The sequence below is a fragment of the Trichoplusia ni genome, chromosome 24 (assembly GCF_003590095.1).
Source record: "Trichoplusia ni isolate ovarian cell line Hi5 chromosome 24, tn1, whole genome shotgun sequence".
Taxonomy (NCBI): Eukaryota; Metazoa; Arthropoda; class Insecta; order Lepidoptera; family Noctuidae; genus Trichoplusia; species Trichoplusia ni.
In genome coordinates, this window is record NC_039501.1 from 1,714,789 (window position 1) to 1,730,256 (window position 15,468).

General features: G+C 35.8%; 2 protein-coding genes across 2 annotated transcripts in view; both read right to left on the reverse strand.

The window, feature by feature from the left end:
• LOC113505048 (tyrosine-protein kinase-like otk) overlaps positions 1-4,010 on the reverse strand; it is a 42,913-nt gene extending 38,903 nt beyond the window's left edge. Inside the window, exon 1 of the mRNA XM_026887555.1 lies at positions 2,961-4,010. Coding sequence (XP_026743356.1) covers positions 2,961-3,021 — 61 coding nt within the window. The 5' untranslated portion in view covers positions 3,022-4,010. The remainder of the gene's footprint in view (positions 1-2,960) is intronic.
• A 79-nt stretch (positions 4,011-4,089) lies between these two features.
• On the reverse strand, positions 4,090-5,340 carry LOC113505198 (probable deoxyhypusine synthase). The gene has a single exon (XM_026887790.1). The coding sequence runs from the start codon at positions 5,207-5,209 to the stop codon at positions 4,094-4,096; it is 1,116 nt and encodes a 371-aa protein (XP_026743591.1). The 5' UTR covers positions 5,210-5,340; the 3' UTR covers positions 4,090-4,093.
• Between the last annotated feature and the right edge of the window lie 10,128 nt (positions 5,341-15,468).

A 15,468-nucleotide genomic window follows, 5' to 3' on the forward strand; every position in this document is an offset into this window, starting at 1 on the left:
TGAAAATAAATTGGTGTTGTGTAGTCATGATTGGAAGAGAGGTTCCAGGATTAATATTTCTTTAGTTGGTTAGTGGTTTTAATATACTATTACATATACATATATGTAAGTTTTTTTTTTATGTTTGGTAGTAAATGAAAGACTAACATACCTGCCGTATTTTAGTTAAATCACTATTCATAATAGTATTTGATACTAACTGAATTTCAGTTTCTTTTATGTGCATTTCTTTTATATTTTCCGCATGTTTAAGGGAGTAAACTTTCATATTTTTTTTTGCTCAAAAGCCACATATTCTTCATTTCGGCTATTTTAAATTTTTTACCTATTTTTACTTTATTTTTAATCAGCAAAATGGTGATAATAATTCCTTCAGTACGATAGACCTGTGTCAAGTTAACTTTCTGTATCCACTTTTAATGTGTTTCTGGCGCCGTGGGCGGAGCACTATGGCACGCTACCTGATCAGTCAAGGTCAAAAACAAAAAATATATAATTTAACTAATGTTTGCCAAAAATTTCTGAACAGGGACTGAATTTAAAATAACGATCGCATTCTTTTCATTATGTTAATGACTCATAGGATCCCAGTATTTTTTGTTTGTTTTCAAACTACCCACCAAAAAGGTTATTTTAAATTCAGTGATATCGCATCAATGACCAATGGACGGGAAGAAATCGTGATGAAAACTGAATTCGGAATATTAGAATCATCAACAATGGTAACTAATAAAAAAAACATTGTGTGTTCCAAACTATTTAGGTACTGTTTTGAAGCCTTTAGCGAAGTTAATCATAAGTAGAAAATAGGAGGAGTAGGTAAAATATTTACCAATTCCACTCATATGCGGCATATTAAGTTGCACAGGTTTCAGGTTTAGTCAGTAAAAGTCTGACACGACTCGCTTCCTACCCCAAAGACGTGGGTATCCATGAGGTTTTAACGCCAAAACAAAAAAAAACGCTGATATTAAACAGTCCCATAATTCCAAATCAACTTTAGTTAGACGTCAATCTGATCACTAGATTAGGTTTTGAACACGGTACCTATCCTACCTATCCTATCCTACCATTATCTACCTAAGCATAGATGATAATCTTTACCGTGCTTACCAGTTTTACGAGTTCAATCCACGCGATTTGTAAATGTTTTTGTCGTTGTCGCATTAGCGATCGTGGAATCATGATTAAACATTAAGAAATTCGAATGTTAATAAAAGAATAAATAAATAAGTACTGTGTTAAGCGATATAATACCGTCATATTTAAGCACCCAAAAATGCAATGATACCAGTCAAGCTTAGTTAGGAAAAATTATGATGCCAATTAGAAAAAAATGCACTTAATTTTCAATGTAACATAGTAAATATGTTATCTAAATATGTATGTTAATGCATAAATTGTTAATACGCAGTTCATATTACTGAGTAAAATTTATGGTAATTAAAAGTAATACAACTTTACCACTAGAACACAATTTAAGGATGGAGAATTTTTTTTTTTTTTGGTGAAATCAAAAATATTTTTAGAAAGTTATTTTATGTGCTCATAACATGACACTGGTAGATTTTGCTGAAATGAAAAAACAAATAAATAAAAAAGCAACAGATTAAATATTTAATTTATATTTCGACAAGGTTCAGACAAAGCGAATTCAGGCACTTTAAAATAAAGGTTTTTAGATAGAGTATGATCAATACTCACACTTTTTCTTGATGGGAATAGGCCCATAACTAGCAGTGCATCATTTATAAGCCGATATTATTGTTGACACAACTACATTAATTATTACACAGAATTTATCGGTTTAATTTCTTTGATGTTCTATATTTAGTTGCAATATTGATATGTTATCTTATAATAAGTGTTACCGTCTACCTAATTAAGAACAGTCTGACATTTAAATTGATTGTATCACTTAACAAAAACAACACAATAATGATTGTAGTGAAAGTAATTGTTATAATATAGGTACGTCTATAAACATAGATCTACTACGTATCTTTATATCTCTTTATCTAATTATACATACTAAAACCATGGTATTGATAAAACAAAAATTCATTAGATTCCTATTGTATCTAAACTTAGCTGTTTACATGAGTTTTTAAAATAACTCTATAACAATCTATGCCTAAGGCAGAATGCAAAACGGCTAAAAAGGATTTATAGAATCCCAGATTAATCACACAAATACTTGTTTAATAAAAATAAGTATGATTGTTCAAAGGTTGATAAAATTCTTTGTAGAAATTGCAAAATACTCTGTTCCAGTGAATGGGTCAATGTTTAGTGTTTATGTTAAACAATCATAACACACAGTAACTGGCTGTCTGTTGATTGTGTGGAAAAATGTGGCTTATCTGTAATCTTACAAGAATGAAGGACAGTTTATTTATTACTAATAAAGTAATAAGTGAAGAAATACAACAACATTTCTGTGTTTGAAAATGGCTAAACTTTGGCTTTAATTTCTTTAGCTGTCATAGATAAGTGTTTTGGTTTTTTTATGCAGTGGTTTATTACTATTCAGTTCATCCTTACTTGAAGTGCTGATTTTTTCGAAATAAATATGTGTGTGCGTACTGTGCGGTTCACGAGATATATCTCAAGAGTAATGTTATAAATATGTTGAAATTTCTAATTCGAATACATTTTAAAGATTAAACCGAAAGCCCTTCGTTCTTTAAACTTGCTAGAAGGCAATAAAATTAAAACAATCGACATTCTAAATTCAAAACGAGTCATAAAAACACGCGTCTTACTGTTCATAATAACATCAAACGCAGCAGGCAAAGGCATTCTCAGAACGTCCGCACACTGTCAACATCAAAGCGTGTCGGCTTCCACGGAAACGTGCAACAAATTATGTATTCTAACAAATTCCCATTAATATCTGCACGGAATGACCGTAAGGACCTATAAATAGCCCACCAAAGGGCTCAAAGGATGCGACTTACCGGATAGAAGGAGCATAACCAGCAAGAACGATCGCTTGGAGCACATTTTACAGCACTTCATCACATAAAATTGTCACACTTATTAGTAGGATTCGTTTTTCAAGTTATACACGTCCATTTTTTGTTTAAATTATGTTAAACAGGCATGTTAAGTTGTGAAAATGTGGATGTAAACAATAAGCAAGAAGCACGACCGGCCGAGCGGCGGCGACGAATACGATGAATAAAGTTGAACAAACGAACTCGGAGCTTCAAAGCCGTTTTCACAGACAGCACACGTTCATACAAAAGCTGTTCACCGACGCACACTAATGCAATTTAAGCAGTCCAGACAGTAGCTAACTTCACGGTACATTTGACAGTTCATTCACACCATTTTGCTTTGAAGCTTATTTAATTTATGTAATAAATAACTCTTAAACTGGTGCAGTTAACTTCTACAATTCGTTCGTAAGAAAATTTAAAAGTTTAATATAACGAATTAATACAACAAACATATTTCATAAACCTAACATTTCTTCTCTTCTAATAATCATTCATTTACATAGATGTCAGCACTTTAATTTAGTTCAACTACTCGACAACAGGTGGCGTCTCTTCGATTAGTTTATCCATCCTACCGCTTGAGTGCGTTTTTGTAGATGGGTTAGATATAACTTTCTTTGTTTAATACTATCGTTAACAAACATTTAATAGCTATTGAAGTCTTATCAGTATAGATCTTATTAAAGATAAAACACTTTCTGTGTTATGATGCTTAAATTATTGTACAACTAGAAAATTCCATTATTAAACAAGATTGTTTTCTTTATTTTTATATCCACTAGCTGTTGCGCGCGACATCGCTCGCGTAATTATAACAATTTATTAATATAGGAGTCAGGCATCTTCTCCCCGTTTTTGTCATTATTGCTATGCTCCTATTAAAGTATGTACGTTTCAGTCAAAAGGGTCTATCTAAGGCTGAAAATTTATTTTAACCAATAATTTTGATTTTTCGGACCAGTAATTGACTACGGATTAGAGACTGCGACTAACACATTCAAACGAACAAATAAATTCTACAGCTTTTTATATTAGTATACATCAGGTCTTAAGAGTTACATAAAGGTTTTAATTAAAGAGGATAATAATTAAACATTCTTTTTATTACTAAAATGATGCTTTGCAAATGTTTGTCCTACAATGAGTGGGAACACCAACGTAGCATCCGCATACAGCTTGACTGGTGTTGCGTTTGGTCTGATCTTGCCCCAGGAGACTGCTTCATCTGGCCTCGCTCCAGCATCGCTCCCATCAAACTCACTAGCCGTGTTTATATAAACCGCGAAATCAGCACCATTCCTCATTAAATTCGCATTACAAATGTGGTGTTTTATGACCCCACCGCCTAATATTATCATCCCTGTATTATTGGCTTTGACTGCCATGGTATTCAGCCTCCTTAGATCACTTAATATGTCTATGATAAGTCCTGGCCGCTTGTATGAGTGGAAGTACATCATGTCGCCCAGTGAGCCGTCCGTTAAAGCAGGACTGTAGATCGGGATGTTGTTTCTCCAAGCCCAGTAGCACACAGAGCTCTCATCGTTGATTTTCTCGCCTAATTTAGCGATTATTCTTGATGGAGTCCATACTGTACCATTTTGAATCTGCTCCTCAAGCATTTCATCAAGAACTGGGGTTACCCATTCTTCAAATTTGCAGTAATTGTCATTAGGGACTAGTAAATTACCGATTCTGTTTATGCCTCGCGTTCTGAGCATTTTCCCGCTTAAATTGAAGTCGCCGACATACGTGGGCGCGAGACATTTGATAAAATCTTCTTCAACACCACCCGCTGTAGTTACTACACAGTCCACAAGCTTATTTTTCACCAAAAATCGTATTGTATCGCGTAAACCTGACGAAATCATGTTAGACGTGTATCCCAAGAATATAGTGCAGTTATTTTTCTTCTTAATAAATACGTCTTCTTCGTAATGGTCACTGTTTTCTTCGGTCAATGGTACGGAGCGACATTTTAGCATTTTGTTGATTTCTTGAACGGCGTTTCCGAAGCTGGTGGCTTGGAAGCCTGATCGGGTGTAACTTTCGAGTATTTTATTGAAGTCAGTCCCATTTTCCCAGTCGTAACCTGACACTATAGGTGTTTCTGCAGGTAGTTCTTGACTTGGTAACAAAACAGCATTTACAGCGACATTTGGGGCGAGATTGCCAATTTTCTTAGCAGCGGTAGACGTATCCATCTTATATTCAGGTAATTCAAACTACGCTATCATAATAATTCGGTAAAATTATCGGAAATATAGATTTTTCTTTCGTGTTTTTGCGACGATACTCGGTTCGTCTGTCACTGTCAACATAAAATGTGTCAAAAGTGTCAATGATTGAAAACGTTTTGATACGTCTTCGTTTAAAGTTAGACTTCGATTAAATCGATTAAGTTATTAAACTTAATTAATATAACGTCCAAAAACAACAGATGTCAGAGGGTAAAACTAAACATAAAAACGCCTTTTCGACCTAACTGCATCCATACAAATAGATGCAGAAACTAGACTGCTCTTCGAGAAGTTGAAAGGGCAAGCAGGCTCAGCAGCCAGTGTCGGTGCCAATAGGCTAGTTGCCACTATTTTTATTATTTGATAGAACGGTTCATTACGATTATATAACACCATAAAAACCATATTAAATTTTTCTGAAGCACCTATCCTAATATATTTTGAATTTTAAAATTTATTTTCGCTATGCTGTCAAAAACGCCGTCCGCCATGATTGTCTATTAATTATCTGTGCCGTGACGTGACTATTCTTGTAAACACTACGCGTGACTGTCATAACCATTTTATCGGAATTCAAAACTATATCTTCGAAAGGATTACATGATAAATATAGTAATTACCACTATTGTATCGTGCGGGAATGTAAGAATACATCAATACAGAACCCAGAAAAGTTGTGGATTAAAGTACCCACTGATGAGAATATGCGAAACACCTGGTTAAAAGAGATCCCGAAACTCTGTCCAGTGGAACTGCAGTGTATTTCTGTGTATTTTTACGTGAAATAAATAATTATCAAGGCGTTTAAATGAAAGACCACGAATAACCTGAAACTAGCGTTTGACATTATGTTGTTTACAATATTGGTGACGTAGAAGCATGGCGGACGGGGTTTTCAAGCAAGAGAAAAAAGTAAGGGTTTCAGTTGAATTTTTACAGCAATCCTTAATTAATATTTTTTGAAGTTTATATATTTCGGACCCTTGCACGGAATAATATTTAAATTATTTTTATAAATGGTGACATGAGGCAACTTGAATATTAAATAAATTAAACTTTTAAATAACTTGATAGCAATGTTAATAACTATAAAAAGTATTTTGTAGCTTAGGTTAAAATCCTTAGTGTTTAAACTAGGTCTGGCTAATAGGTAAATAGGCTTAACGACGATTTAAAAGCTTAATTAATAATTATGCTGCCAGCCAAATGGTTGATTTTTAGATAAAACAAATTCATGTCTCGTTAGCAACACGTTTAGACATTTTTTCATTTATCTGTCTAGTTAAATAGAACTAAAAACATTCTAACAATGGGCAGATATTCTAAAGTGATTCAGATAAACACACAATAGGTGTTACCTAACTCTTTCAGCAGCACTTTAATAAACAATGCGTGTTACATCACAAACCGCGAAAATCACTTGATTTGAATGTAAAAAGTTTTTAGTCAATTGTCAAACTAGTCGGAATGCAGGCAGGAAATAAGTTCGGAATTCTAAAATAAATAGTGGACAGGAATCTTAATTGTCGTCGCACGCGTTGGCGCCATATTTCTAGGGCTGTCACTATGCCGAATATTAAACATTTATGAAAAGGAGATCATGTTAATTTGTAGATCTCAATAGTCTGTCTTAGTATAGGATTTTTTTTATATAGATCAAAGTAGTTGAAGTCGAGTGTGAAATAACCGAATACATCCTGAGTTAGTGTAATTTATATTAGACTAAGAAAAGATTTTATGTTTGTATCCAAAGTTTATTCACCTATTTGGTTATAGGCATGTTAAGGTACTCACTACCATTAACAGGACCTATCTAGGACTGTCCAGAAGCCGGGTTCTACAATATAGATTACCGTAATTGGCATATTAAGTAACCACTTACTTGAAAAGAGAGCCAGGACTTGAAGCCTAGGATATCACTTATCAGGGCATTTAAATGTTAATAAATTATTAATTGAGAAGTTGAATAATAGATTCTTACTAAGACATTGTGCTAAGAATAAAAATGTTAACATCTAAAATAAAAATTGTTAAAAGATAACATAAAGTAGACAACCCTAAATTTACTTTCTACGTAGCCGGCGCGGGCGCAGCGGTGACGTAACCACAGATAATCGCAGATCGAACACTCGCTCCTAATTACTGATGTGCAGCTGTATATAGGCGAACTATAGGGTATAGAATGCATAGAGGTGGCAGGTTATAAAGGTCTACGTGAACAATAAAATGAATAAAACATTAAGTAAATATTTATTTTAATACCTTATAACGAGTATGAAGTAAACCATTTACTAGGTACCCAGTTCATTTTCACACCTGAGAGGAATCTATAGACTCTACATTATTTAAATTGAGCTCTCAAGAAGAAGATACAGGTACGTAATACATTTTTTATTTATTTATTTATTAATTTCATCATTACGTTTTGTTTTAATTGCATTTATTAAGTTCATCATTTTCATATAATAGGCACTAGCACTAGCAAATGATCCCACGGAAGCAAAATCGGAACGAAACTATCCTATGTCTTAATCCATGTTATAAACTATCTATAGTATGAACCAAATTTTGCCCAATTCGGTTCAGTAGTTTTCAGGGTACCAAACATCCATCCATACTTACAAACATTCGCGTTTACAATACTAGTAATATTAAAAGATCGAAACCGATTCGATTTTACAAATAAGAACTAAAAAAAATACCTTTAAACAAAAACATTCCATGCCGCGTCTATTCCATTCTGAACTCTATACAAATTTGAGTCAGCTAAGTAGACTAATCTGGACATTTCATATAATATAACAAATCGTTCCACTTACTTTCGCCCATGGCGTCGCTTACATCATAGTAACCGTTGATTGCTTCCCATTTATGAGTTATGTGCGTATGTATGTACGTGTGTATGTAAAAAAATGTAAGTGATCTCATTGTGTTAAGTATTACCGGATTTAAACGGAGATTAGACTTGGCTGCTGAGATATGACATGGATTAGTTTTTGTTCTGATTATATTCTGATTTGTTTTCTTGTGCGTGAGATTTGCGTTCTTTAGTAAATATTTGGGGTATTCGCAGAATTTTGATTTTTTACGGCCGAACGGCTCGATTTTATAAGCTTTGGAACCAGGGAAGTTTTTGATAAGTGTGATAAATAACGGTAACGTTTTACTAAATTTTTCTCAGAGTCGTATCGGTCATCTATTAATCGTTTAACGATTGAATTACTCAGTACAGATTATTTTATTTAGAACATGCTAATAAATATCTGAATTTTGACGAATTCTCATTCCAATATTAGGAATCCACGCTTCCTCACGTCTGTGTCAGTGGTGTCATAGAATAATTAAGAAAACACACATTACTAAAAAAACCTCACATTGACATTATCTTACATGCAACGCAAAAACAGGAATTTCGATTTACAAACTCCTTGTTTCTGCATTCGGCAACTATTTATTTACACGAACGATTATTGTTTTGGCAATAGATTGCGGTTATTTCATGCTAAATGTGATATGTGTGTAATATGTGTAAGTTATCAAGGACACGTGAAAGGTGATTTGACAATAAGTGCAAGATAAAGAAAAAGTTAAGATACAAGGTCGAAATGCATGTATAATGTTGAAAACTTTTCAGATTCCGAAAAAATAAAAATTGATAGTAATCGAAGGCTGGACGTGCTTTTGAACATGTTATTTTTTTGGCACCAACTAAATGCATCAATTATCGATTAAAAGAGTCCTTATTCCTTTATTATAATTAATTATATCTGATTATTAATACCTACTATTAATTTATTACAGTTTCTATAGAATTAATAAAATCATGTCTAACAAGAGTTTTCTTCTTATGGTGAGGTTTATAAGGGGTAATAGTTAAAGTTTGAAACACTCGCAAATTCAGTGAAAATAATTAATAGATTAAAAATTTAAAAGCCCACGTTTTTTAATGTCACTTCATTTAAAATTCATCAACATCAGTCCAGCCGGTTTTGTAGTTTAAAATTACATTGTCACCGGGTTAAATTTGATATTTGCTCGTCGAATATTATTATTATTGAAATACTTGATTATTTATTATTTCCCCTAAGATGAAGCATCTTAGTTTTCCGAAGTTACGAATGACTTAAAGTCATTCGTAACTTTACAACCACGCACGTTCTGTCGTGACTAGAAATAAATTATAGAATTACATCCTATAAACTGAATAACATTGCGGACTGAATAGAAATGTCTAGACATCTAGGAAGAACTAGTTCCTGAGGTTCATGCACCCAGTAAGTTAGATAATGGTTAAAATTAGTCAGGTCTTATATTTTTTGCCACGAACTATTTTTGGTTGAAAATTTTATCCGGGATTTTTGTTTCAGAGATTTTTAACTTCTGTGGCTATTTATATAATCAAAAATATTTAAAAAAGTATTATTGCCATATTGGCATAACGGACTTCCGTTGCATCGTCGTCCTAAATAGTTAAACTTCAAAATCCTGTCAGCAATATTTTTTCGTAGCCCAGCGGAAATCCTCAAGGAAATCTTTTTACCATCCAAGCTACTGGAATATTTCCCCGTTCTTTATAGTTGAGAGCCAAACGGGAACCCTTTCACAGACCGAGTCTCTTCAAACCTCCCAAACCTCACCTGTCTACCTGTCTAGTTAAGTCTTCAAGAGAAACCAATAATACCATCTCTTAACATTATCCAGTCAATCACTCGATAAACTGTTTACATTATTTTGTAATCGATATTACGTAACACCCATGCACATCGCATGTAACCGCTAAATGAATTTAATAGTGAGGTAACGATTTGTAATAGTTTTATCGATATACCTACAATCGAGACACGAGGCCAGTGATTAAAATTCTACGTGATTTTGTAGCCTCTTCACTGAATCGATATTTTTAATTGGAGTGTTTTATAAATATATTTTCAACAGCAGAGCAGCTATAGATCGTATTACGATTTTTTTGGGTCGAAATTCTCCACGGCAGTGCACATGTATGCGTTCTTCTTTGATTTGTTTCAAAAATTGTCTTAATTGTCTTTCAATTGTCTTGCTATCACGATATACAGACGGTCGAACAGACAGCAGGGCCTTAGTAGCAGAATTTTGTGTTTATCATTTGGTATTGGAACTCTAAAAATACTAAATTTAATTAAATTGTTAATAAGAAAGTCCTCAAACGGAAACGTGCCACATATTTTACTCAATTCCATTAAACAAAACCTCTTCAGACCAACAACTTGTTTGACATTCACTATCACACACAAAACTCTTTCACAGATGTCTATCAAAACGGTCTCATAAAACCATTTTAACCGCAAGTTACGTCACAATTATGATATTCAGTGTAATGTTTATTTACAAACGGCCGTGTGAATGAAGCAACGTAACTTTTTAATTACTTACTCGCTTCACTTAATGATAACATCTCGTAAACTTTCGTGAATGTTACGAACTTTTGACTTAATCTATCTATATATATACTAATATATAAAGCTGAAGAGTTTGTTTGTTTGAACGCACTAATCTCAGGAACTACTGGTCCAAATTGAAAAATTATTTTTGTGTTGAGTAGACCATTCATCAAGGAAGGCTTTAGGCTATAAACCATCACGCTGCGACCAATAGGAGCGAAGATACAATGGAAAATGTGAAAAAAAACAGGGCAGGTATAAATTATAACTTATATCTTCTACCCACGGGCCACGGGGACGAAGTCGCGGGCAACAGCTAGTTGCTTGATATATTTTCAGTCTTACGCTCACTCTTCTTGATCGAATTAGGTACGTTAAAAACCTTGCTTTAGTGGGTAGGGGGCCGACGAAGACGTAAAAGAAGGTACGTTAAAAATTTCGCGATAGTTTGAATCGCGTTCCCGTGTTCTCAGCTACAATGGAAAGGCACTCCCGTGTTTTTAGCCGGTAAGAGTCCGGATACCTTTTCCTCTCTCTCAGGGTAGAAAAAGTCCTCGGGATTTCTCCGAGTGAAATGGTAAAGGTATTTTTTTAAAGCACAGTGATCTTAACCCGTTCTGTTAAATTATTGTCGTTAGTTCGGTTCGCTGATTTATTTCGTTTTGCAAAGATTAATAATAATGTATAAGATACTGTAATTGTCGGACAATGATTGTTGATATCACCATCCCCCATGACGAGAACCTCATGAAAGCAGAAAAAGAAAAACAATTGAAATATTTGGATTTAGCTCACGAGGTTGTCGACTTGTGGGAGGTGGACTCGGCAATCATTGTCCCGATAGTCGTAAGTGCCAATGGCTTAATAGCCAAGAGCTGCGATCAACATCTTCGGAGGCTCTCGTTGGGCGTCTGGGTCAAGGGTTTGATTCAGAAAGCGGTACTTCTAGACACGGCGCGCATCGTGAGGACGTTCCTCTCTCTGGAGCCCTGACCACCGACAGCTTGGGCCCTGTTCCCGTTGCCGGTTGGACACTATTTTTTATATTTTTAAATAAAGGTGTTTTTTTTTTATATACCTATATTTAAAAATGTAATTTATATGTTATTTAATTTAAATATAAAAGAGATGTATAAGATACTGTAATTTATTTTTAAAAGAGTAACTTATTGAGTTTCTTACCGGTTCTTCTCCATAACAGTGACACTTTGGAACCGTGCAACTAGAGTCGTAACTGTAACGTTTCAGAAGTGCCTGGAGAACGGCCTGTTTGAAATAAAAACTTTGATTTGCTTGATTCCTAGGGAAGGGGAGATATTTTGTTTAAACTCTGTAAGTATCTGGTAATAGTTCAATGCAGTCTCATCTTAGTTCTTTTTAAGACTTACCTCATTTTCTCGAGCTGAATACAAAAAACCATAGCATTCTTGTCTGGATATTAAGACTAGTTATTTCACGGTCGGTAGTCCCGATCTATTGTTTCATAAGGATCGTCCGTTGACTTACATAGTTATGATGACAGTTATGTCATACCTACATATTGTTTATATACTATTTGATTTAAAAAAAAGAACAAGTTCAAAGATAATGAGACCTATGGTTTTGCATTCATAGAATTTTTAAGACGTCGGCTTTAACATAATGATCTTTTGTCTTCAGCAGCATAAACTATTTTCTTTTGGAATTTAAATTTTGCAGAAACGAATATTTATTTAGCTTCTGTTTCAAAGCAGGCTGGGCCTACCTTTAATTTCTTCCGTTGCTCTGAGCTTAGCGTTGCCATCCGTCCTGTTTTACCCGAATTCGTCCTAGTTTATATAGGGTATCCGGATGGCTTAATTTCGTGATTGCAATTCACGAACAGCCGATGAAAAAAAAGGAGTTGACAAATATCTGGTTTCTACACTCTACAATCCGGGGTTGTCACGAGTTTCATCAGTTTCCTGATTTAAAAGCTCTAAGTAAACTGTATGTCATTTTTTTTTGTGCTTCTTTTTAACTCGTAAGAAATAAATCTAGAGCATTCCCGCCATTTCGTCGTCCCGCCTTTTCATTAGCCTGAGAGCATGATTTGACTCCTTCACCGCACTAGTCTGCATATATAATAATTTTTATTATGCGCTATTTTAAGCGAGTGTATCGAGAAAGTGTAGAGCTTAATATCAGGTAGTGAGGTGTTCAGTTTTCCATGTAATCAGTTTAACGCGCGCTAGCTTCTAGGGCACATATCATTAGGAAATTTCACCCGGTACAAAGATGGCGGATCATACTATCTGACCATAACTGCGAATTAACTTTAGATAAGTTAATAAAAAAATACTATGAATTAAACTGTCATAAATTATTCGGAAAATGTTGGCTTGTCGACTTTTAATTTACATGTAAGTAAGTAAAACGTTACGTGTATAAACAAAAGCTATAAATCAACTGTGTTTTGCTTGAATTCAGACCAAGCAATATAATAGTTAATTCCTTATCGATATTTAAGTATAATAAACCTGATTTCAATCTATGTAAACGCTACATAAATGTCAAACAAATTGACATGAAACGTCAAACATTGTTTTTTTTTCTTTTGACAGCGCGTCAATGATGTCTTCATTCAGCCTGTTACGATATTTTAAGTTTTAACTAGTCGTATAAGTAAAAAGTAATCTAGTTTTATACGAACCGTGTCATACGTGTGAGAACCGGGTTTTTAATCATCTAATCAAAGTAGAACTTTCCCTTTTAGTATATCGTTCATACGCGTATGAGTTTCGCGCGCATTTCATTAAGTGTCAAAAATATCCGCTATCGAATTCGAAGATGGAGATTAGAAAATATTATTTATTGCAGCCACACTAATTAGGATCGGTAAATGGCTACAGAAAAACTAATTGCATGAGTAATAAATTAAAATATATAGGTACTTGATCTTTGTTTTTACTATTTGCTGTTATAACGGCAGATACACTTTATTCCTAAAAAAAACAACTTCATTATATGTATCATGTATCTCATGAAGCGGCAGATGGACTAAAAGATAGTAGTGCCTCAGAAAAAGGGTTCGCTTTTTCCCTTTAAGTACGGAATCCAAAAAATATATTATAACGCGTCGTTAGCAGTTACCGTCATGTTAAAACAGCGTAGAACACAAAAGTCTTCATGAATACAATGTCGCGAAAAAGTGAAGGGTTATATATAATGTTGTCGCCAATTTGTGAGAGTCACTGTGGTGCCGGGTTCTAGTCCCGTGTGGTGCCGGGCTAGAATTGCACCACCCCATTTCTTCTCGTGGGTGTCGTAGGAGGCGACTAAGGGACAAAACAACACCGGGGGCGGGCAGCAGCGCCCCACGGAGAATAACTATACCACAGAACTGCGGTCACCAACCCGCATGCCAAGCGTGGTGACTACGGCAAATCCCCCCCTTATGCAGCACAATTTAAATTCACGGCCCCCAGTTCCCGGTAGCTGCACTATTCCTGGCCATGGTACCGGCCACGGTAACGGTGCAGTGGGGGGTGCTAAGAATCCCCGGGTGACGGCAGGGTACCTACGCAAATTGACTTTGGCGACGTATAACGGACGTACACTACGGCTGAACGAGCACGTTGCCGAATTGGAAGTAGAGTTAAGTCGTATTAACTGGCATATCGTAGGGTTATCAGAACTTCGAAGACAGGGGGAGGAGACGATAACTCTCGAGGCTGGTCACTTACTCTATTTCCGAGAAGGACACCAACCATCTCAAGGTGGCGTCGGTTTTATGATCCACAAGTCACTCAAGGGCAGCATTGTGGAAGTTGGCAGTGTGTCGGCAAGGGTGGCATACCTTGTTCTTAAAATAACGGAGCGTTACACTTTGAAGGTCATTCAAGTGTATGCCCCAACGTCTTCGCACCCAGACGACGAAGTCGAGGCCATGTACGAAGACATAGTGAAAGCTATGTCTCGTACCAAAACATTCTACACTGTTGTCATGGGTGACTTCAACGCCAAAGTAGGAGTACAAGAGAATGGCGAGTCGAGAGTGGGTCCCTTCGGCTTTGGGCGCAGAAATCACAGGGGGCAAATGCTGGTAAACTTCCTCGAGGCTCAGGGGCTCTTCCTGATGAACTCATTCTTTCAGAAGAAGCCCCAAAGGAAGTGGACCTGGCGGAGCCCCGATAACGTGACGAGGAACGAGATAGACTTCATTATGTCAAACAAGCGCCAGATATTCAGAGATGTCTCTGTGATTAACAGGGTCAATACCGGTAGTGATCACCGACTGGTAAGAGGCACTCTGAGTATAAATCTCAAAATCGAGCGAGCGCGATTGATGAAGTCAACTCTCAGACCAACCCTGCCCCAGGTCGAGGCTGGCTGCGAAAGCTTCCAGTTGGAGCTACGAAATCGATTCGCTATGTTGGAAACTACTCAGGATATTAACGACGCCACCGATTGTCTGGTACGGGTTGTCCGTGAGGTGGGCTATAAGTATTTTCGACCGATGAGTAATGGACGCAAGTCGGCACTCACCAGCGAGACCCTGGAATTGATGAGGAAACGGCGAGAAAACATAAACGCAACACCGTCTGAGCGTCAGGTACTTAACAGGGAGATAAAAAAGCTGATAAGACGCGATACTCGGCGTGCGAATACCCGATCCATTGAGCAAGCTATAGAGCGGAACCAAGGCTCAAAAGTATTTTCCAAGGCTCATATCTCCCGTTGTCACCTGACAAAACTCAGTACGTCACAGGGCACTACCGTTACCTCGAAGCCAGAGATACTCGCTGAAGTCGAAAAGTATTATGGGGACTTATACTCACCAAAATC

Coding starts and splice junctions, on each gene's coding strand:
- LOC113505198 (XM_026887790.1), bottom strand. CDS start 5,209: ATGGATACGTCTACCGCTGCTAAGAAAATTGGCAATCTCGCCCCAAAT.